The sequence below is a fragment of the Heterocephalus glaber genome, unplaced genomic scaffold, assembly GCF_053883595.1.
Source record: "Heterocephalus glaber isolate CG9 unplaced genomic scaffold, H.glaber_assembly_v1.0 deba00001460, whole genome shotgun sequence".
Taxonomy (NCBI): Eukaryota; Metazoa; Chordata; class Mammalia; order Rodentia; family Bathyergidae; genus Heterocephalus; species Heterocephalus glaber.
This window is the reverse complement of record NW_028258307.1, coordinates 8,551,089-8,573,600: the sequence shown is the minus strand read 5'-3', so window position 1 is coordinate 8,573,600 and position 22,512 is coordinate 8,551,089. Positions and strand designations below refer to the sequence as shown.

Genomic DNA, 22,512 nt, shown 5'->3' with positions numbered 1-22,512 from the left:
TATACCTAAAATGTACCCATGATTAGAATGAATAACCGATAATGCAAAACAGGAAGAAAAGGTCCAAAGGGGTAGGGGTAGTGGGAGGGACAGGGGAAAGGAAAGAAGGGAAAGGAAAAATGATGAGAAATGGAAAAAATGGAAACAAAGTCTTTGTAAATAGGGAAGGGTGGAGGGGGTGAAGGGAGGGCTAGGAATGGGGAAAAAATAAGAACCAAGATGCATCATGTAAAGGTACAATTCCCAATGAGAAATGTAATTGTGCTGTATACCTACAATGGACCAATAAAAGAATGTAAAAAATAAATAAATTAATTAAAAGTTTATTATCTCAGGTATTTGTTATAGTAACAGAGCTGATTAACATGCTGGCCGGTGCCTCCCTCTTCATACGAGGCCCGGATTTCTGCTACCAGGAACATACATACCAACCCCATCTCCAACATCTAGAGCAGGCATTCCCGACATTGGGGTGTCACTTCATAAGAGCAAACATTGATTCTCGGGTAGGAAAAGAAAGTGGGTATTACAGTGATTTGTGCTGTTCTAAAACTCGACTTTGTGACAAATTTGTATTTCTTGGTCTTTAATTTCCTTAGTTAGGGTAAATTAATTTTTCTCATGGGGCGATGATAATGAAAAAATGGTTGAGAAACATTGTCATAGAGAATTCTTCATTGGAAAGGTTCAGACTCTCACTAGAAAGTCTCCTGATTCATTGTTTATAGCAGTAATTCTCAGCTGGCAGTGACTGCGCCCCACAGGGACATTTGGCCATGTCTGGGGACATTTAGGGTTATCACGACTTGAGGATGTGTTGGCACGTCTAATGGATAGAGACCAGGGATGATACAACCTCCTACCACACACAGGGTGGTTCTTCTGGAAGAAAGAGATACTCAGGCCAAAGTGTCGACAGTGCTGCTACTCAGAAAGCACTCAGACCCCCAGAAGGAAGCCTTCCAAGACTGCCACAGAAGCACCTGGAAACCTGGAGCCAGCAGAGAACAAGCCCTGCCCTGGCTACCTGAGCTCATCCTCCCCAGAGCTCCAAGTGACACCAAGATGCGGACCCCCACCAATGCCGAAGCACGACAGTCAACCCTGAGCCCAGGGTCTCCCTAATGCCAGAGAGGCCAAGGCCAAGGAAAAAGGACCAGAAAGCTCATTTGCCTTCTACGCACTGACCCAGCAAGCAAAGCCAGAGGCCCGCATGATCTCTCTCGCTCCCCGGGGAAGGCCAGGGTGGGAAATGCCTGGGACTGGGGAGTCCTCCCTGGGATGCCTTCCTCAGTGGTTCAAAAGCCAAGGGAGGACCCACAGCAGACCAAAGAGTGGCAACACTAGCAATCTAGGTGAGTCTACCTTATCCAAAATGCTTAGGACAAGAGGTGCTTCCAATTTCAGATTATATTTTGGGACTTTGGAATATTTCCATATACATAATGAGATATCTTGGGGGTGGAACCCAAACACAAAATGCAATTGCTTCGTATGCAACTGATATATTGGTAAATTTACACAATATTTTTAGTGCACAGCATCTATCACATGAGGTCGGGGTGAGATGTTCCACTGTAGCAGGACATCAGCACTCAAAAAAGTTGGGATTTTGGAACATTTTGGATTTGGGTTTTTGGATTAAAGATGCTCAACCTATACCAAAACCACAGCTATGTTTCCCGAAATCTCCCACAAGATTTTCAGCACATCATGCACTTTATGGTTCACGGACTGATTTATAGCTCATAACAATCCAACTGCCACTGTCCCCACTTCACAGCAGAGGACAGTGAGGCACAGAGGTTAGGTAAGCAACTTGACCAAGGAGAAGAGCTCCAAAGAAGAGGAGCCAGGGAACTGGGAAGAAGGAACAAGGGCAACATCAAGCTTCAGGTTCAGGACTATGACAGCCATCATGCTAGGAAGGCCCTCAAATGCTTTGCTCCAGACAATCACCGAGGAGAAGGTGATACAGTCTCCTTTACAGGCCAGGCCCCAAGCCTCAGAAACACCAAAGGACAAGCTGATGGGGAGCAAAGTCAACAGCAGCCCAGGGCTACATGAGCCACGCCGCCAGGACAAGAGACCAGGCCATGTCCCGGCAAGAGCCACTTACCTGACAAGATTGAAGCAAGCCTGAAGATGTCCGAGAGGCGCGAGGTCACGGGCTCGTAGGGCGAGGCTTCATAGAACTCCTCACCTGGAAGAGAGGCAGGCGTCAGGCTCAGCTCCCCCTGCCCACAGCACTTTCAGTCCGGAAAGATCCTCTACAGTGCTTGTGCCAGCAGGGAGGACGAGCCCATCACCAAATGCAAAGCACTGCCCAGGCAAATCAGAGGCTGACCCTTGCACACGGCCAAGTTACTTCCCTCCAACTAGGACAGACGTTCCCCCGGAGCAGATGCTACTGCCTGGTTCTCCCCCATCACCTCCCTGCACAACCAGCCTTCTCTGACAAACGCCAATGCTTCTGGAAAGGATGGGGAAGGTAGAACAATAACCTGTGAAGGCCAAGTACCAATCATAGGATCTGAAGTTAGAGGCCGCCATGACCACTGAGTATCAATTTTTCATTTCAAAAGACAGGATTCTGCGGGGGTCCACAGAGGTGAATCCACCTGCCTGACATCACACAGCTTTTGGCTACATCTGATCTCCTGGCCCTCGATATACACTGGCTTAGTGCAGGTCCCTCCAGAAGAAAGAATCTCCTCTTTGCTTCCCATCATATGCCAGAAAAGTCTGGCGAGAAGGTCTGAAGGTCGCTAGGTGGTTGACCCAATCCCCTGCTCCTATGTCCTAACACTTCCTCCCCAAAACCCTGTGCCACCTCCTGCCACCTCCTCAGACTTTTCCTCGGGGCTCTGGGGGCATCAGAGTATGGGAAAGCAGAAGATAAAGCGCACAGGGCTGCCCTAGGGACCCCATCACCACCTCCTGGGGAGCCGTGTGTGTCTGCCTACACCTCAAAGGAAAGGAAATGTCCCCTCTGGGGAGGAGAAATCAGTGCAGACTCACTAGTCCTGCGTGTGGTGAGGGGCAGAGTAGGCAGGGGGGCCCACAGTTGCACATAACCACTTCCTACCCATGGGGGCCAGGCGCCATGAGCAGCCACCATGGGCTGTGAGGAGTCCAGGTGGATGACACTTATGGGGCCACCTGCAGGAAGGAACCGCCCTCGGAAGAGGGGCCCCGAATACTCCTGTAGGAGGCTCCTCAACTGGCCCAGGATGTCCCCACCCCTAGGAATGGAGACACAGCAAGCCCTGTATGGTTCACAGAGCAAGAAGTTTGGCTGCTGAGTCCAGCACATGTTGTGGTGCCCCCTCCTCAAATCTGCCCAGTGGCCTCACCCAAAGGCCTGGCATCTTCATGGTCTCTGTCCAAGCCCTGCACCCTGGGGCCTGCAGGCCCATCACTGGCATGATGACCTCAGTGACCTCCATTCTACCCACTGGCACTTAACTTACACTCTGTTCTAGGAAACTCCTGGGGGTAGGGCCCCAGCCTTTGCTGCCTAGTGGAGTCAAACCATAGAAGATCTTAGGAAGCCCTTTCATAATAAAATAAACAAATAAATAAGGTGTTTTGGCATGCCCACACTAAGCGTGCTTTGGACAATTCAACTCAATTCCATCCTCTTCACTGCTCTGTGAGTAGACACAACCTTTCCCCTCCTGTACTAACAAGAAACAAGGGACAGAGACATTAAATAACTTGCCCAAAATGACTTAACATCTGTCACGAAGCTGGGAAGTGGCAAATCCAGGTTCCAGAGCCCAAGTGCTTTGCTCATGGTGGCAAAATGACATGGTGTTACTGCAACCATACCCTCTTCACTAAGCACTGGCGTTCCACTTTTTGAAGGAGCAGTCCTCGCTGCACAGCTGGCCTTCCCCCTGCAGCTAGCTCCTAGCCACGCAGCACAGCACTGAGCCTGGGCAGCACCAGCCAGGACCAATGACTCCCCCAGGGGCAGTTTGGAGGAGTTCATAGTCTCTAGGTCCACTCAAGGTTGCCGTTCCTACAGCAGACAGGACCAGTGGGAAATTGCAGGCCTGACCCAGAATGAGGCCAGACCTAGAATGTCAGATCCTGGGAATGGACACATGACAAACACCTGTGCTCTTCACTGCGAAGGATCCAGAGCCCGAGTTTCAGCGTCACCTGGCTTCGAGCCTCCATATGGTCCACAGTGACAGCACAGCATAAATACTAGCAGAGGTAACAGCAAGAAGGAAACAGGCCCCCGACAATGGGATCTCCTCAGGGCAGCGAAAGAGACCTGGATACCATGTCAGGACCTGGGCCCAGCCTGAGTCCTGCCACCAGCTCACTGTGTACCCCGGCAGCCATCCCCACTCTGCACCTCAGATTCCACCCAGTGTGGGGCGACCCCAAGCCATCTCCAGATCCTTTGCACTTCAGATTCTAGGAGTCCAGCGGCCGCCTCTTCAGAGGCCACCTGCCTGCCACAGCCCACCCACCTTCCTCCACTGCCACTCCAGGCAGTGGCCTTGAGCCAGCACCACAAGCTCAGCCTCAGGCAGAGGGAGAACACGGAGCCAAGGTCTGGGTGACTCACACCCACCCGCAGGGGCCAAGGAAAGCCAAGAATGGGAAGGAAAGCTCGAACCCACGCAGATCTCTACTCCCCTCCTTTCCTTCCCTGGCCCAGGCCCAAGCCCACTATTAAGTGTTATTATGGAGCAAAGAGGAGGTTCTTGCAGCCTCCCCAGGGGCACCATTCAACCCTGGCTGTGAATAATTAACTCTCAGGTAGACCCTGTCACTCACAGGGACAGGACCTGCTGTTCAAAGGCCTCCTGGCTTGCCCTGGTCAATACTACTGGGCAGACAGCTCTCCAGTTCAAGACAAAGGAGCATGCATGCATGCGGGCGCTCAGGGAAGAAGAGGCCAGCTTCAGCAGGAGGGGACAAGCTGGGGTGTTTTTCTGGACAGACCCAGGGGAAGTTCTCCTAGCCTGGAGACAGCCAGCATAAGGATCTCAGCTTTTTAGTGCCACCATTCCCTAAGGCACACAGTAGGTGTTTAACTGATGGTCACTGAATAAATGAATTTAAAAAATCATCTCAAGACCTGGAACCAGAGATAGTCATCTTCAATAAGACCCTCCCAAGTCTAAAGTGGCCTTGAAGACCCCTTAGCAAAGTACAGAGAAAAGTGTAGAGTAGCTCACTGCTCTCTCGAAATGAGAAACAACCCCATTTCTCCAGACTCCCATCAGCAGAGTCCTGCAGCATGCTGCCCTGCCAATGCCACAGGGAGCCACAGAAGTGGGCAGGGCTGTCTGTGCTAAAGGACCAGGTGGCCCATGGGCCTTCTAGCAGCAGTTCTTTCCCTCCCAGTCCACTCTGCAGCCCAAGCAAATCCACCCCAATGAGCTGCCCATTGTTCTCTAGGTTGACACTGAAGGCTGCCAGGAAGAAAACAAGAAGCAAAACTACCAGGCTCAGGAGCCAGGAGCCCTCACTATACACAGCCAGACTCTGAGTGAACAACAGTCCCTTGTCCCATGTAGAGCAAAGTGCAGGTGTGTTAGGACAGTGTTTCCCTCTCTGCTTACTCTAGCTCCAGGAATCGAGGTTGCCAGGGAGAAGTGAACCCTGATGCATGAGGAGTTACTGTTATTAATGGCAATAATGCTAATAATAATTATACATATTTCTTATTCCTATGTTCAGAGAATATTTGAGCCATCTTAGTGCCTGCTCAGGGACTCCTCCCTCTTCAGCCTCCAGACCTGCAGGTGGAATCTTCCCCTTCCAGCACCCTGCAGAGAGTTCCTCTCTGATCTAATCCCCTACCTGGCCCTGCACCCACCTGCTGCATCCCCCAGGGCCACAGTCCACAGAGGACACTGCTGTCTTCTTCCCCTCTACATCTCCACCACCACCACCCTACCCCAGAATTTAAATTGTTCCACCTCCTCTCACCTTTAAAAAAGAAAATCTATCATCCTTTGTTCTCTCCTCTTCACACTAAAATCCTGGAAAAAGTTGTCTGCGTTTATCATTTCCAACCTCCCAGCTCCCATCCACTCCCTAATCGGGTCCCTGCCCCTAGGAGCCACCTAAGAAGCTCACCCCAAGGACATCAGAGACACTGCCATCGCTCTCCTGCTTGACCAGAAATGTGTGCCTCTGCCTTGGCCTTCTATGGAGTTGTTAGGTCTGCCCTGCCCTTTCTGGCCACTGTCTACTTCCGGCCACCACTGTTCCTGACCTGTATTCCAACAGTGGCTTCTGAACAGACGTTACAAGCAACTCTCTTCATTGGCATTCTCTTCTGAAACACAGATTCATTGACTCCCTCAACCCCTTTTGGGGCTCCCTGCCCTGCTGCCCACCAGATCTCCCTGTCCCCAACTTCTCCCGCCCCCCCCCCCCCGCCGCCCACTCCGCTCTCTACCTTGTGGCACTTCTGCAGGAGGGTTCAACTCTCACCTGGGGCCCAGGCCTTGCTGCTCCCTCCACCAGCCCACCCACTCTTCCTACAGCCTTCACTTTTCCAACTGATTCATTTTCTGATTCTCTTCTGACATCGCCTCCTCCAGGAAGGCTCTTTGGGTTTCATAACAGTCGTTGGATGTCCCTGAGGTGCAACCAGGCTCCATGACAGTTTGCTCTCAACTGTTCCCACAGTGCCTAGCAGGCAGTCTATTCAGTGAACATCTGTTGAATTAATAAATGAGTATCCAACCAAGGTGGCCAACCTCTGAAAGCATGCCCAAATCCCCACACCCCAGTCTGGAGCAGGGCAGGGGGGTGTAGGGTATCGCTAGGGCAGGGAGACCCCACCTTCAGGCTGCCCACACCTAAGCAGTGTAGAAGATACCTAGGCCAGGCACGGTGCCTGGAAGCCACAGGACTTCATGACCCTCGAAGGGTGGGCCTCCAGGAGCAAGGCTCTCTCTGGGCGGCATGCTTGGGACGCCCTCACTGCTCCGGCTTCCTGGTGCCTTTGCCTCACCCTCTCATGCAGAAGGGGCCCCTTCACAAGGTCCTGCTTGAAAGTCTGTTTCTTCCCCCCATGTCACCTCCCTTGTCCAGCCTTGGTTCTCCTTTTCCCACCACCTCCAGCTGTCACCGATGCCACCCCAGGCCGCTGGTTCCTTCCTCTGGGTCCTAGGCTCCCCCGGGGGATGAACAGTTCACCCATTACCCAGTGCTCCACCTGGCCGTCCACCCCCTCAGCCCTCCCACTGCCCACCCCAGTCCGCCCTGCGCTTACCCTCTGTCAGCCCGAGATGGATGCTCCAGTAGATCTGCAGGCACTGCAGCTCCTTCTTCATGCCTCGCTTGCAGAGGCAGTCATAGAGCGGGCTCTCCTGCAGGACCTCCAGGGCCGCCTGGCACTCCTTGTTGGCCAGCATGGTGTTGCGGTCCCGGCCCGCCAGGCACTGCCGCAGCGTGCGGTAGCGGGAGCTGCAGTTGGACTCGGCCGCGCACAGCTCATTGGCCCGGACGCAGTCCACTGGGGGGCGCCAGCCGTGGAGCTCGGGGCCCTGCAGGGAGGAAGGGCTGGCCAAAGAGCGGAGGGTCTCGTCTGGGTGGTGGGGAGGGAAGACAAGCATGAATGAGGGCGCCACAATCTCCGCCCCAAGATGCAGGCCTGGGGCTCGGGCCCTCCTGGGAACGATGCTCCCATCCTGCACCGAAGCGGAACCCAGGCGACTCTGCGGAACATATCTCCTGGGACCCCAGGGGCTGCCATGCTTCCGGCCCCACAGCTTGCGCTGTTCCTCCCTGGTAAGGGCCTAGGAGCCCAGCACGATGAAGCCAGGAAGGCCCTCTCTGGAGACCACAGTCTAGGACAGCAGCGGCCCACATGTGCTGCGACAAGGCTCCGCCAGAGCTGGGGCCCTCCCTTCTGCTCCACCCAGCACCCCCACAAACCTCAGGAGCCCTCCATCATGCCCTGAAGGCATCAGAAAGTCATTTCACGTTCAGAGCCTGCCCAGCTCTTCAGATCCTACAGCCTAGGTAAGAAACCGAAGAAGAGATGACAACCCCTGGTCACATACACAGGTGGAAGAGGCCCCTCTGAGCCCTAATCTCCTCATTCTGAGTTGCTAGACTTTCCAGGAGGACAGTAAGTCAGTTGCTAGACTTTGCAGCCCCAACAGCGAGGCTGGCCCGGAGGGAGGTGCGACCCCTCCAGCACAGCCTCTCCACAGCTTCCAGTCCAACCTCACACCACATGGAGGCCTGAAAACCTGCCCAGGCCAGGTTCCACCCCGCCCGGTCTAGGGAAACGCGCTGGTGTGCAGGTGAGCCACTGCACCTCGCTCTGCCCCTCCCCTCTTGGACCATTTCCTGCCTCCACCCCGGGCTTCTCTTCCTCCCTGCCTCCCAAGGTGCACACCTGTTATCCCAGCACTTGAGGGGCTGAGGCAGGAAGACTGCAAGTTCCAGTCCTGCCTAGAAACTTATGAGACTCTAAAAATAAAGAAGGCTGGGGATGTAGCTCAGTGCAAAGGTCCTGGGTTCAATCCCCAGCACTGCAAAGAACAAAATCCAATAAATAAACAAAAAACAAGGGCTCCACTCTCTACAGACCTTATTACTTCTCTGAGTGGCCTGGCTCTTTCTCCTCCTCTCTTTTGCTTTTTCTTCTTCTCCCGTGAAACCCTCTCCTTCCCACGGGAAGCCTTGCAGATGCAGCCTCACTTCTGCAACACTGAACCAGCTCTCATCAGCCCACCCTCCTCACTGGCTGCCAGGGGCCCCAGGAGGGAGAGAATGGGGACGAAGATTCAGAGGGGAAGGGCATGGAGAGACTGGCCTGACCCTTCCCAAAGCCACATCCCCAAAACAGTTTCCTCCAGACGTGCACATCTTCCTCCATCTTCCTGTCCTTCCTGAGCCGCTAACTGCAGACCCTGCCCCAGAAAGGCCCCACCCCACAGCCACAGCCAAGCCCCACGAAAAGATTTGGGAGGCTTCCTCCACTTCCTCCAGCCCCAAAACATAATAAAATCCTAGGCCACTAGCCCCTCCTCGGAATAAGGCAGAATGCCCGGGTGCCTGTCCAGAGCACCAAGCTCATGTTCACGCCTTCTCCCTAGGAGGCCGGCGGGGGGGGGGGGGGGGCGGAGCTATCACAGGGGGACAGCGACACCTAGGGGCAGAGTCCTGCACACCCAGCCTGTCGCTCCCAGGCGACCCTAGGGAAAAGGAATCACTCCCAGAGGAACCCAGGAGGAGGCCTACCCTGAGGGAGACCTGAAAGAAGAGAAACAGAGGGTGGCCCAAGTGGTGGAGGCTTCAGGGTCTAGGGCCAAAGATTTTCTTCTGCACTGACCACACCTCTGCCCCTGAACAGGAAAAGCTGGAAGATGTGGCCACACTGAGACAAGACCAGAACAGAAATCAGCTCAGAGAGGGAGGCACAGGCAGCGGGGTCTGGAAAGAAACATCCTCCACACAAGCTGAGGTGGCATCTTTCTTTCTGAGCTTCAGCAGATTCCTACATCCCCAATCAGGACTGAGCACCTGTGGGCCTTGCAGGAGCAGCTGAGCCGACATCCCCACCTGCAGCTGCTGCTGCTTCCTCCCTCCCCAGCCAGCCAGCGCTGAGCTCTTCAGACCTGGCCCCAGCACCCCAGCTGGTGGCTCTCCTCCCATGTGACTGTCCATGGGGGCTAAGACTGGGACATCCTCGCATCCTGAGCCTTCCCCCTGGGCTCAGGATTCACAGCAGGCTTCCAGTGGGGACGTTATCCTCAAGGGTGGCACAAAAAGGCAGGTGGGACCTACAGCCCCAAGAGATGGTCCTTACATGACCCTGGGTAGGCCCCTGTGTCAAAAGTAAAGCCTTCCCTTTTCCTACTAACTGGCATCTATGATGGGGGAGGGGTGTGCCCTGCAAAGAGTTGGGGCACCCTTTCACCAACCGTCTGACTCTTGTCATCAATCAAGACCAGTCAGAGAAGCGAACCAAAGCAACATGAAGTCTTTAACCAAGAATCCTAGGCAAGGACGGGGCAAAAGGTATCCTGGAGATGTTCTCCATGGCGGGAAACTTGGATCCACCAAGAACAGACATATGGAGCAGCTACTAGAGATATGGGGGCACCAAGAGACAACATGGGGCTCTGGCTGCCTTCCTGCATCCAAAGAACCAAATGCCCCCCAAGGAACCAAAACATACCCTAGCCTGTCACTGAGAAGTGAGCCCTCTGGCCAGCCCAACTCAAGTCACTGACCCCATGGCATTCTCTCCTGGGGGCCAACACTGGAGGTCAGGGTGGCTGGGCAAAGAGGCCTGTCTCTCCTCCACAGTCCTGTGCCCCCAGACCTCACTTGGCCCCTGGGGAAGGACCCAAAGGCCTTTGCTCCTTGGGTGCACCCATCACCATGTCCCCAGCTGAAATCGCCCACTAAGTCTCCAGCTCCCCAAAGCCTCTGCCCTGAGTGGGAGTTCCAACCAGTTCCCAACTATGGGCTCCTGGCTAACAAAAGGGCCCTAGGACTAAAGTTTCCTTAACCCCATCCACCCACACTGCTGATGCCCTGTGGTCACCCAAGTCAACCATCGAAGCCCTCGGCTCAGTCTGGAAAGGAACTTCTCAAAGGATGGGGAACTGAAGGGCTATGACCCAAGGGGACGCTGACCTCCCCTCCTCTCCGGCTCCTGCCCCTTCCCCCTTACCACACAAGCTTCAGGTCACAGACACTGGTGGGCATTTCTGCTCCTACCCTATACACACACACACACACACACACACACACACACACACCCCATGAACAAGAGCGCCAGTGTCACTTCTGGGAACCAGAGGAGAGTTGATGCCTCAGCCACCTCAGCTTGGGGGAGCCCTCCTGCAATATGGGGGAGCAGGGTGGGAGTACTCTCCTCCAGCACCACACTTGGGATCCCTGCCGGCTTGTAGAGTGTGTAGCTTAGCAGCAAAGCAATCTGGCTGCTTTGCCTGAAATACAATTTTCTTTTCTTCTTGGCCTTGATCATTCTAAGCCCCAGAAAGCTGTTTTCAAAGCAGCAATGGGAGAAAAGGTCAGGTTTTATAACAGCCCCTTCAGAATGAGAGTCCACTTCCAGGTGGCTGCGGGATGGGCTGCAGAGCCACCGCGGGCCCATAGCACTGTCCAGCTTCCTCCCTCTGCCCCTCCCACTCCACAGAGCTGCCACTGACTTAGGGAGGCAGGGTGGTGAAGGCCACACCCCAGGACAGGGCCTTGTCCCTAAAGAACCTGGGGGAGGTGGGTAGGAGAGCAAGCTAAAAGTCCAGGACCCAGCCTCCACTGACCCCCGAATCCCCAGTCCCAGTCTGGGGGGCACTTCCTAGACCACCCACGTCTTTCTGCGACCCGCATCTACCTCCCAACTGGGCCTCCGCGGAGCCCCTCCCACAGGAGGAAAGGGGTGCGCTCAGGACCCCCTCTTCCCAGGGAGGCTGGCTCGCCACGGCCGGCTACACAGCCCCACGCTGAAGCAGCCTTGCCACACACTCAGGCACACACTTCCGGAGCTCGCTCTCAGGAGCTCCTACTCTCTGGCAGCAGCTTGCCCAGGACTCCCGGCCAGCACCTGGCCTTGCAAACACCCTCTTCTCCCCCCCCTGCACCGGACACGCTTCCTCCAGAGCCATTTCGGAGCAGCTGAGATCTCACACAGCATAGCTGAGGGCCAGGGGCGCGGGAATGAATGTGCTGGGGATCAGGGGCACCAGCCAGCCCCTCTTCCCTGCCCTGGAGGGAGGGGGCTTACGGAATGAGCAGTGGTTTGGGTCCAGGTCCCCTTTTCTCCTTCACCCCTCACCTTCTTCACCCAGAGAAACAAACTTTGGCCTCCTCCCTCGCTTCTTCCCTGACTCTGAGGCCTCCAGAGGTGGGTGGAGTAGAGGCAGCCTTGAGCCGCTGCTCCCAAGCCCTGCGCCCCGCACCGCAGCCACCCGGCACAGGTCTGGTTGGACCGGAGGCCCAAGGGCGGGAGAAACTTGCAAAGTGTTCCAGGGAGTGAGGAGATGGGGTTCGTTTTCCTGAGGCTGACTGGCGGGGGGGGGGGGGGGGGGTTCCTGCTGGGGCTCCCCGCAGATGTCCATCCTCCAGCTCCTGCACAAACCCTGGCCCTGTGACTCCGGCACCGGCACCGATGGATCGGGAAAGGTGGGACACACAAGATTTTTCTCTGCTCGCCATCAGCTCTTCCCCTCCCTCCACTCTTCCATGTCGAGTTGGGGTTTGGGGCTTTCTTTTTTTTTCTTTTTAGTTGCTGCAATTCGAGCCCATTATTTCGAGGGAAATGAGTGTTGTCACGACGTGCGTGTGTGTGTGTGTGTGTGTGTGTGTGTGTGTGAACACTGGAAGGCTCCTTCCCAATCACCGCCCCGTGCAGCCAGCCAGCCGCAGTTCTGGTTCCTCCGCCCGCGTGCGCCGCCCGGCCCGCTCGGTTCGCCGGAGCCCGAGCTAGGCTCGCCCCGCCGCGCGCTCTCCCCGCCGGTCTCCTGCGGCGCCCGCCCCGCTCCCCCCCGCCCCCGCGGTCCCGGCCTTTCGCCAGCGCCCCAGCGCGCGGCCGCCCGCAGGTACTCACCCAAAAAGAAGAAGAGGCAGAAGGCGTTTGCCAAGATCATGTTAAATAAATCCCACAGTTATTTTGTCTTTCGCCCTTAGGTTAAAAAAATGAAATCAATTCTTTTTTAAAAAACAATAATAGCCAAGCAGTGGTAATCAGCCCCGAATCCAATGCAGAGATCCCAGCCTGTCCGCCCGCTGAAGATCCTGAGTGCTGCGATTCTCGCCTCTGGCTGGAGGGGGTGGGGTGGGAGGCGGGCGGTGGGCTGCCCCTCGACGCCCCCCCTGCCCACCAAAATCACACACGCCTCGCTGCGTGTCTGGCTGCTTTATAAGCCAACAGCCCGTCCTGAGGTCAGCCCTCCCCTCGCTCGTCCCGGAAGGCGTGAGTCCCCGCGGGTCCAATTCCCCTGCGCGCCCAGGAGGGGTCTGGGGAGGTGGGGATGAGGCGATCGGAGAGTGCAGAGCTGGAAGGAGGTGGCGAGGGAGGGAGTCAGAATTGCAAATCGGAAAGAAATCCACCGACGGATGTGAGCGCCAGGAACAATCCAGTCGGAGCTTCGAGGACTGGAGACCAGAGTCGCTTCTTTCGCCCCAAGACGAAGAAAAGATTCAAAAAAAAAAAATCTTCTCCAGCTAACCCTAGCTCGCTCACTTTTTTCCTAACAGAATTCCAGTGGTCGTGTGCCTCTGCGCGCGTCTTTCCTCGCCCTCCCTCTCCGCTCCTCTGCTCTCCCTAGCTCTCGCTCTTTGCTCGCGCTCTCTCCAGCTCTCCCTCGCTCTCCTCTCCCTCCCTTCTCCCCCTCTCCCTGCTCCTCCCTCCGCCCGCCCCCTCCCCCTGCGCGGCTCCCTCGCCGCTGCTGCTCTCGCGCCCTTGCCCCTCTCCTCCGCCCCGGGCTCGGCGCTCCGGTTCCAAGGCGGCGGGCGGCGCGGGGCGCGGGAGCGCGGCGGAGCAGCGACACTGTGCAGCGGCGACAAGGCGGTGGCGGTGGCGCCGGGGAACGCTGACCAGAGGGAGAGCTTCACCGCCGTCTCCTTCTGCTCAGCCGCGCGCCCTTCCCGGGCTGACCTGCTGCCTGGGCCGGAAACTGACGGCCCCAGAGCTACAGCTGGAGCTCAAACCCACGGACGCCTCGGCACCCTCCTTCTGGCCCCACAGAGCCCCCTTCCTGGCCTCGGGGAGGCTGAGCTCTCCAACCCCTTCTTCTTCCGCCTCTGCCCCTGCCCCGGGCCCTGGGCCGCCAGTTGTCGGAAGCCTGGAGAGGCTGGGTGAGGCCAGTGGGTCCAGGGTCCCGGGAGCCCCAGCCATCCAGGTGGTGTAGATGGGCAGGGCTCTGGGAACCCCCAGCCTGCTAGCCCAGGTCTGCGGGGGGGGGGGGCTACACTGGCTCTCGTGGCCCTCTGTCGGGGAGCCCAAGGGCGTCCTGTGGCCCCCGCGAGCCCCGCGCAGCCTGCCTGTGCCGGTCTAGCCCCGCGCTCATGCACGTGTGCTCTCCACGCGGGCATGGGAACTTTCCCCGCGCACCGCGGCTCTCTGGCTCCCTGCACGCCCAGCCTCCTGGTCCTCTGAGACTTCCCTTCCCGGGTTGATCTCCCCTCCCCTGGATCCGGGAGAAGACTGCGGTGCCGGCGCACCCTGGCTGCCTTCTTGGAAGCCTGCGAACCTGCTCAAACCGCGCCAGAATGACCGCGCTCAGCCTTGCACCCCACGCCGGTGGTGAGCCCGGAGACCGACTCGGGCCAGGTCTCCGCACCAGGCTCGGTGGCCACCGCCCCCCCACACCCCCGCCCCGCTCGCTCTCTCGTCCCCAAACAGCTGGCAGCTCCCGGCTCTCGAGCATCCGACCCGGGACCACTCTCTCAGCCGGCAAGGAGGCGACTGATCCATCTGTGGATGGGCCGGGCTCGTCGGCGTGTTTTAATCACGGAATTTACGATCAACGCTCAGAAGCGCCTGGCGGGGAAAGGGTTGAAGGAGAAGTGAGGTTGCTGACACGTTCAGGCGAGACCAGACTGGAGAGGCGGCGGGGCTGCAGCCACGCGGGCGCACACGCCGCGGCACGCACGGGAGCACGCTCCCACGCACACCGGGCACCTCAGTTCTACACTTCCTTGTGACACACCCTCGGCTGCGGAAGAGCCGCCCAGGAGCCCTGGGCTTTAGCTCGCACCTTCCTGGCGCGAAGCTCTGCGCGCTCACGCAGGGTGCTGGGGCGGTGTGCGCGCGGCGCCTCGTAAACTTTCCGCGCTGCACAAAATCAGATCTGCGCTGCATCTAAGATGTATCTGAAGTGCCTTTGGAGATACATTTTTAAATAACGAGACTATGATAGGGTAAATGATAGAAATGGACTTGGCGCGAGGGGAGGGGTCAATCGCAACACCCGCAGCCTTAGCTAGCGGAAAAGCTACAGGGAGCAACTTCCATCTTGTGGATTTAGGCGGGAACGCGGCTTCTCGGGGCCGTGGAAGCTCTGGATGAGAGACTCGACCTCTGAATGCCCCTTTTGTCTTTTCGTGAGGCAGTGGCCCTGGACGCCTGCCTGCATCTTCCCGCCCCGAAGGTGGATGGTGCCCGCTAGAGACACCTCACTGCCTGGGTAGTGGAGGCTCCTGGGCTGGTGGAGAAGGCCTGGGGATGGCGCGGAGCTGCGGGGAGCCCTCTTCCACGCCTGCCTCCTTCCCACCTTTCCAGTTGTAGAAAATGACTTTATACCTAACAAGATCTCCTAGCATCAGTCCAGAAATTGGAGAATTTAAGGGAATGGTTTCCTACAAGTTTGAGTTAAAAGCAGAAAAACAGTAGTTATACTGCCAGGAGTCTTGAACCAGTGGCCAGAGGCTGGAAGCCTGGCCATTGAAAAAATAAATAAATAAAACAAAAAACCTTTCACCCTCCCCTCCTCTACTCCCAGGGTCTTCTCGTGGTCCAAATACTGAATGTGTGTGTAACGCTTATTTCACCACAGCTGAATATAAGGAGGAGAGCTCTGAGAAGCATATGGGAGTGCTGCCAATGAATGCTGAGACGCAGCAGTGGACGCCAGGGAAGGCCTCCACTGAGTTTCCGTGGGGCCTGGGACTGGGATTTTGGCAGCAGGAGGTCTGTGGCTGAGACCCTTCAGGAACCCAGCTCTCACAAGGACAGTGGACAGTAGCCACCATGGCCAGCATTCAGCTTGTAGCACCCTGAACTTGGACCTCTCCCCGCTCCAGTCTGTACAAAGGTCTCTCCCACTCAGCCAACTTTAGCCTTCATCCTGAGCTGCCTTTGGGTATGGCATAGTCTGGCATCACACCATTAGTTCCTGAGCGTCTGCTATGTGTGAGACACCCCTCACCTTCTACCAGGCTCTGCACTGGAAAATGGACTAGTGGGGGCCAACGTAATATCTCTGAAGCTCAGTCATCTCATCTATAAAATTCAGATTTTAAAAAATCAAGCCTTGGGGAAATTAGGTGAGATACTACACACAAAGCAGCTAATACACTGCCTGGCTCACACAGAGTTGCTCACCTTCAGAACCTGTGTCCTTTGTCCAAGCTTCATGGACCCCACCCAGCTGCTCCTGCGCTCACAGGCAGATGAACCTCCTGCCCAACCAGGCAGCAGCCCCTCCCCAGTATAGCTCAGGAGCCCCGGTGTTCAGAAGAGGAAAAAAACAATACTTAGGCCTTGAATTCCTTCCCTTTCTCTCCTCTTTCTGGTCCCATTTGTCTTTTGGAAGGCTTCTCTGAAGGGTAAAAGTGGTGGAGAAGCAGAAAGGCCCGAGTGGGTGCAGCCCACCCCTGCACACCACACATGGGCACGCACATGTTGGCTGCACAGGGTTGCAACCTGGCCAGTGACCAAATTCTCATTCCCACCTTTGCTATGGTAGAGGGAGGAGGACCAAGGGTCCCGATGGCCCCAGGGCAGATATCCACCTGGAATGAAAAGAAGGTGCTCTGCCATCCAGCTGTGACCTATCAGGAGCCAGAGCACTAGGAAGGCAGAAGTGCCTTCGGCCATGGGACAGCATCCTGCCCAAGGCATCCCACCATCCATCAACCAGCACAGACTTATTGAACACTTTCTCTGTCCCCAGCACAATGCCAAAGGCTGCAGGAATAGGGCAGGAGTGTGCTGGCCATGGAAGCACTTAGAGATGGAGTTAGTCATGCACTCATAAAAAGACAGTGAGCAAGCCAGGGGCACTCTGGGGCTCCAGAGAGAAGGGAGAGCCAGTCCTGCAGGCTTTCAGAGAGCTGTCAGGGAGGACTTGCTGCTCCTGGGAGGTGGGATTCACTCGGACCAGGTGCCATAAGTAGGGCAAAGGAATTGCCTAATCAAGGCCACAGTGGTTAAAGAAAGGTTTGAGGAACCTCTAGGCTGAGCGTGGTGGTGCAGGCCTGTAATCCTAGTACTCTGGGAGGCTGAGGCGCGAGGATTGCAAGTAGCTCAGTGTTAAGGCCCTTAGTTCAATGCCCAGAACCACAAAAGGAACATTCAGCAGTTGGAGGGGCCTGGCAGAAGATCTGGAAGATCCAACTGGACACACTGGAAGACCAAGCGCTGCAGGCTTTGGACATGAGCCCCTGGGAGCAACTGAAGGTGTTTGGGCAGACAAGTGACGTGATGCGACATGATTACCAAGACTGATCTTGCAACTATGTAAAGGATGGAGACTGGAGACCCATTGGGAGCCAGTTGTAACAGCTTTGCCCTGCTGTGATAAGGACCCAAAACAGGAGGTGACAGTTGGCATGGACAGGAGGAGACAGTTGTCAGAGGCATGTTGTAAAGATGAATTGGCAGGATGCTGGGGACAGATAATGACAAATTATCTTCCACTCAGAGAAAGCCCAGGCCAGGATAAAGAAAACAGCCCTGACTTTCCAGAGTTTTCCATGGGAAAAAATAAGTGGCCAACTTTATGACAAAATACATGTTAATACTCTTTCATTCTTGCAATAATCTTATAGTAATCGCCCCATTTTACAAGTGAGAAAACAGAGGCGAGACACAGGACACAACTTGCCACGATCATATTCTCAGTGGCAGGTTTCAAACTCAGGCAGCCAAAATCCAGAGTCCCACATCGATCAATTTGGGGCCTCATATAAAGAAGCAAAGTGACAGATCTCCTGGCCCACAAATTTTCACATCTGCACTAAGAACACCTGAGATGATCTTCTTCCCCAGCCTGGTCTACCTAGAGTGAAAAAATCATGAGGCTCAAAATTCCTTTTGTGATCTAGACTGTGGGGCTTGTCTGGCCTTGTCCTGCAGACTAGACAGGGTCCTGTCTGCATGCCACAGCTCCAAGTGCCCAGGTCTGCATCCTGGCCTGAATCACCCCAGGCTTTCCAGTGTCTCCCTTGAATGTAGGCGGTCCCCTCACCACCATTCTCTTGGCACAAAGTCACCTCCGCTCCCTAAGACCCAGCCCATTCAGCCCGCAAGGAAGGAACCAGTCTGGGGACACCACCACCAGGGATTTAAGTAAACCATCGGATTCCCACAGAGGGACCAGGGCTGCTGGGTGGGGCGGGTGCAACCAGACTGGGGGGGGGGGGCGCAGAAATGCAAGCTGCACTCAGGGGCATTGATTTCTGTAATTGATTTCGGTCAGTGTTCTCACTGCTCCATCATTCCCTCTAGAGGAAGGCACCAGCAGGAGGTGAGGAGCTGGCTTTACTTATTCTCTCTGCACCCCCACCCATCCCAGGGGGCTCCCAAGCTCCCTGGCAGCTCATTCCAGGGGGAGGAACCTGCCCATGCTGCAGCTCCCCTGGGCTGGGGGGAGCGGGAGGGTGCAGATCAAGACCACCTGAGCAGGGTGCTGCACCTCACAGCGGCACAGAACATGGTCTTCATCCACGCTGGCTCTGGACATCCTCACAACGTCCTGGAGGAAGGCGTGGCCGGATTAGCTCCTCTTCTAAATGCACAGACTCACAGCCCATGCCATGGCCAAGGTCACAATACACCCAACAGAGCCAGGAATGGAAAAAGTGGGTCCTCCGTGCCCTGAGCAGGGAGCTTTCCATTTCTCTCCCGGGAAGGGAGGAAAGGGAAATAAAGGGAACTGAAGGGAAGAGGAAAGGAGGGGAAGGGAGGAGGTAGCCATCCGGCCACAATGCTGGGCTTCTGCTCTACTTTCTTCCACCGTAGGGGACCAGGGAGGCAGGAGAAAGCACCCAACGCAGTTTGGGACATTGTCTCTGTGTCATCCAGGACTCCTTTTTCACCACATACCCCAGACTCCCCAGGAGGACTACAACCTGCTTCTGCTCCCTTCCGTGCTCCCCACAGCAGCAGGGCTGAGCTAGTCCAGCTCTTGAAAGCCTGAAATAGCACTGCTCATTGCCCAGCCTCCCCACTGCCCCCATGGCACTGCTCTGTCTCTGGTTAGCACCGTGTGGCCATGCCCAGCCTTGTCCTGGTGCCAGTGCTGGGCCTCGGAGCCCTCATCGGCCCAGAGCAACCCCACAGCCTCTCACTAGAACACACACTCATGCTCCAGCTCTCGGCCACTGGCCATCTGCCAGGTCACTCAATGTCAAGGCCGAATGGAGGGGGGCGGGCGTGACTGCATCTGCTAAGCCTCAGGGAGCTGGCTCCTGCTGCCCAGTGCCCCCCAGGAGAGCTCTCAGCCCCAGGGCTCCCCACTGGGACCGCGTCTTTATTTAGCCCAGCCTGGCCAGGTGGGTGGAGCACCAGTGCTGGGTCTGAGACGGACTGTCACTCCAAAGGCCCAGCTTGGTCTGTCTTCAAGCCTGGCAAGCAGCTCACAAGGGGTTGGGGGCAGAAAATGTGGGGGCCAGAGTGTCCCCCTAAGGCCCAGGGTGGCTCTGGAGCAAATGAGGACATTTACCTGCGTGCCCGGGCCCTCACATTCTGGGGGGCCTCTTTTCCCATTGTCCAGGACTTTCTCTCCTTCCTTTCCTGTGTGCATGCACCAGGGCTTTCCTGCTATTCTGTCCCTCTCACCAGAGTAGGAGACAGGGGAGGGGGCAAAGTTTAATCCAGAAGAATGACTCACTAAGGGTAGAATTTTGCCTATCGTCTGCCCTCAGTATCTAGGCTCTTAGGAAACTTCCATGGCCACAGGAACAAACAGCCACAAGGGTGTGACATACAGGGAGAGTGCCCTCAAAGCCCCCCAGACTGTAGCTCACTTGGGCAGCCATTGCCTGGGATCAGCCTTCCTGGGTGGATGCTGTTTGCATTTAGCAGGGCAAATGGAAGCTATTTTATCACCTGTCACTCCCCAGCCCAAGTCACCCCATCCACAAAGGGTATTCCAGGATGGGCATCCCCAGAGGTACAGCCCCCTACAGCCTCCCTACTCCAAAATAGGGGCAGAAGGGGCTGGCTGGACTGTGTGTCTGCACTCTTGACAGCAGGGTCCAGCAGTCTTCCCAGCTATGCTGAGAAAGTGGGCCTTTGTCCCAGGGCAGCAACATCTTTTCATGTTCTTCCTGCCTGAACAACACCCAATAAGTGAGTGTGGAAAGGACCCAGGATTGGGTTGCTGCCTGCCCAGAGCAGAGTTCAGTGCCATCCCGGGGTAACACGGTGTCCCAGCACAGTGGCACATCACCCCATGTATGGACTCCCTAACTGAGAGAAAGACCGGAAGGGAGGGAGGGTTTGTGTGCTCTTGGGGTCTTTATCTGCTCATCTCTGTGCCCCGACCCAGCTCCCCTCAACCCACCTTCCACCCAATTCACCCCCTGCAATGGCCAGCAAAGTGTACTTGGGTTTAGCTGACTGCTCTGCCACCAGATGACTTTATGACCTTGGAGCCTTTCAAATAGAAATTCTCCACCCTGTCAGCCTCATAGAGGAGCAGGAAAACCAAAGGAGGTGCTGAATGGGACGCTGCTTTGGGATGTATGGGACACCCTGCAAGTGGTTTCTTAGACAGTCTGTGGCCCACGGTGAGACCTGGCAGGCCCCTCCCCCTAATAGCCTCCATGCCCCCTGCACTCCTTGGGACGGCCCTTGTTACTCTAGTGACTTGGTGGTAAAGAAGAGCATTCCCTACTCACAGGAGGGGAGACTAGGGCTCCCGGGAAGCACTGAGTTTGACCTTTTCAGCGCTCTTCTTATTCTGCTGAAAGTGCCCGTGTTTTACCTGTGCTCCTCACTCAGCCCAAAGCCCTTTGCAGACAGAACCTGTGACTTCATCACCGCCACATCCTTAGAGTTTGGTACCCAAGTGCGCAAGAAGTGTTTTTTGAATGAATGAACGAACAAAGGATGCTTCTCACCCAATATAAATTTACCATAGGGACTCAAGCCCAGGATCCCTGGGCTGGTTCCAACCACTAATCTTTGTTCTTGGACTCTGGGGTCTGACTGACCCATATAACAAATGCTTTGCTTTCTCCCATTCTGTTCTCCTTAGGAAAAATTGATAAATCTGACCAGAGGATTTTTTGCCATTTAAGTTCTTTTAATTCAAGCTAGATTGGCTTATGCTCTTGACTTTAAAGTCTAATTCTATAAAGATTTAGCACATTAATGGGAGTCGGACTCCTTAGAATTCCAGATCGACACGATGGAGCGCCTGCTCTTACTTGTTAGCAGTATAATCCCCACCCCCTGCACTCTGGCCCCATGACCCCAATAATTTTCTGCTCTGAAGAAGCAAACAAAGGAGTAGCAAGATCAGTTCTCCCCGCCAGGTCACCCCCCAGAAGTGGGAAAGGGAGGGAGACACAGGCCACAGAGAAGTGGCAGCAGTGCTGGGGCCTCTCAGACATTCTCTGCAGACACAGCCACCCTGGCACGGGAGTGGAGGGGCATCAGGACTGGTGGTTTCTATACAGAGGTGAGAGCAGGATAGGTATGTGCCCATCCTGGACCCAGCACTGCCATACCTCTCACCTTCTCGTGTGCCCACTACGGGGACACTTTGGCAGTAGTGGGGGGGACCTTGTGTCTCCCGCCTTGACTTCCACCAAACTGACCATTCCGCCATTTCCTCTCTGCCAGCTGCAGCTTGGGGAGACAGTCTGGTAAACAGATCCTGAACAAAGTGATAATCTATTTCTTTTAACTCACCTGTGCACTGCATTTTCCAGAACCAGGAAAACTGATAATGGTCTTTTTTTGGACAATCAATCTCAATCAATTATGGAATTCTTCAATACTTTCTTATTAGTCTTCCCTGACACATAGTGCATTTTAAAGAAATGTTAAGAGAGAGGCGAGGTCTTAATGCAAGGTAATGGCTCTCTAATCAGAGGAAAGCTGTTCAAATGAGAGTCAGGACAGAGGATCTGCGGCATTCACGTGCCACTCCCTCTCCCAGCCATGGCACAGATGGGCTGTTTATCGCAGCTAAGACCTCTCAGTGCAGTGCACCAGGCAGCCACAAGCAGCCACTTGCAGTGGGCACTCAGGTTCATCTAGCCAGTTCCAAGTACAAAGTCCTTGAATCCTGGATCCTCTCCAGGTCTGGGCTCTGGGGCTCTGTGGGGTGTGTGGGAGGCAGCGCCCTGGGCGCTCTGAATGGCACATGAGCTGACCTGTGTTGTACAACCCATGCCAGGAGAGGCCAGTGGGCAGGGTGAGTCTATGAACTTTCAGAAGAGAGAATCCTGCTCACTTCTAGGGAAGGGGTTATGGGAGGAAATTATTGTGCCAAAAAAAAATACACAGTCCCTGCTGGATTCTGACCACAAATTAAAACAAATCCCTGCTAGAGAATGCCCTTTGGGGAGTGGGCTGTTTCTTCACAAGCTGTCACTCAGCTCGTATGCATCTTCCTCATCAGATGGCCCACACATCACCCTCCTCACCCCAGGAGTAGCTGGGAAGCAGGAAGGCACTCGGATGTCCTGCTTGCCCAAGAGCATCTTGGGAGGCTTAAGTGGCCCACACAGGTGGGGCATGAGCCAGCCACATGCAACATCATCACACAACCCAGCCCTGCCATCGGCACTATGAGGTTG

At 55.6% G+C, this 22,512-nt stretch overlaps 1 protein-coding gene across 4 annotated transcripts in view; it reads right to left on the bottom strand.

Moving 5' to 3' along the window:
- The window catches only part of Gfra2 (GDNF family receptor alpha 2), a 93,202-nt gene extending 73,715 nt beyond the window's left edge, over window positions 1–19,487 (bottom strand). Inside the window, exons 1-3 of one of the 4 annotated variants that reach the window (XM_087216871.1) lie at window positions 19,422–19,487; window positions 7,259–7,573; window positions 2,120–2,203 (exon numbers count right to left, since the gene is read on the bottom strand). In XM_087216871.1, coding sequence (XP_087072997.1) covers window positions 2,120–2,203; window positions 7,259–7,400 — 226 coding nt within the window. In that variant the 5' untranslated portion in view covers window positions 7,401–7,573; window positions 19,422–19,487. Of the gene's footprint in view, window positions 1–2,119; window positions 2,204–7,258; window positions 7,574–12,580; window positions 13,348–19,421 lie in introns of those variants that run through there. The other 3 variants (XM_087216872.1, XM_004848261.4, XM_004848262.4) reach the window with 3 other exon arrangements.
- Window positions 19,488–22,512: the final 3,025 nt, after the last annotated feature.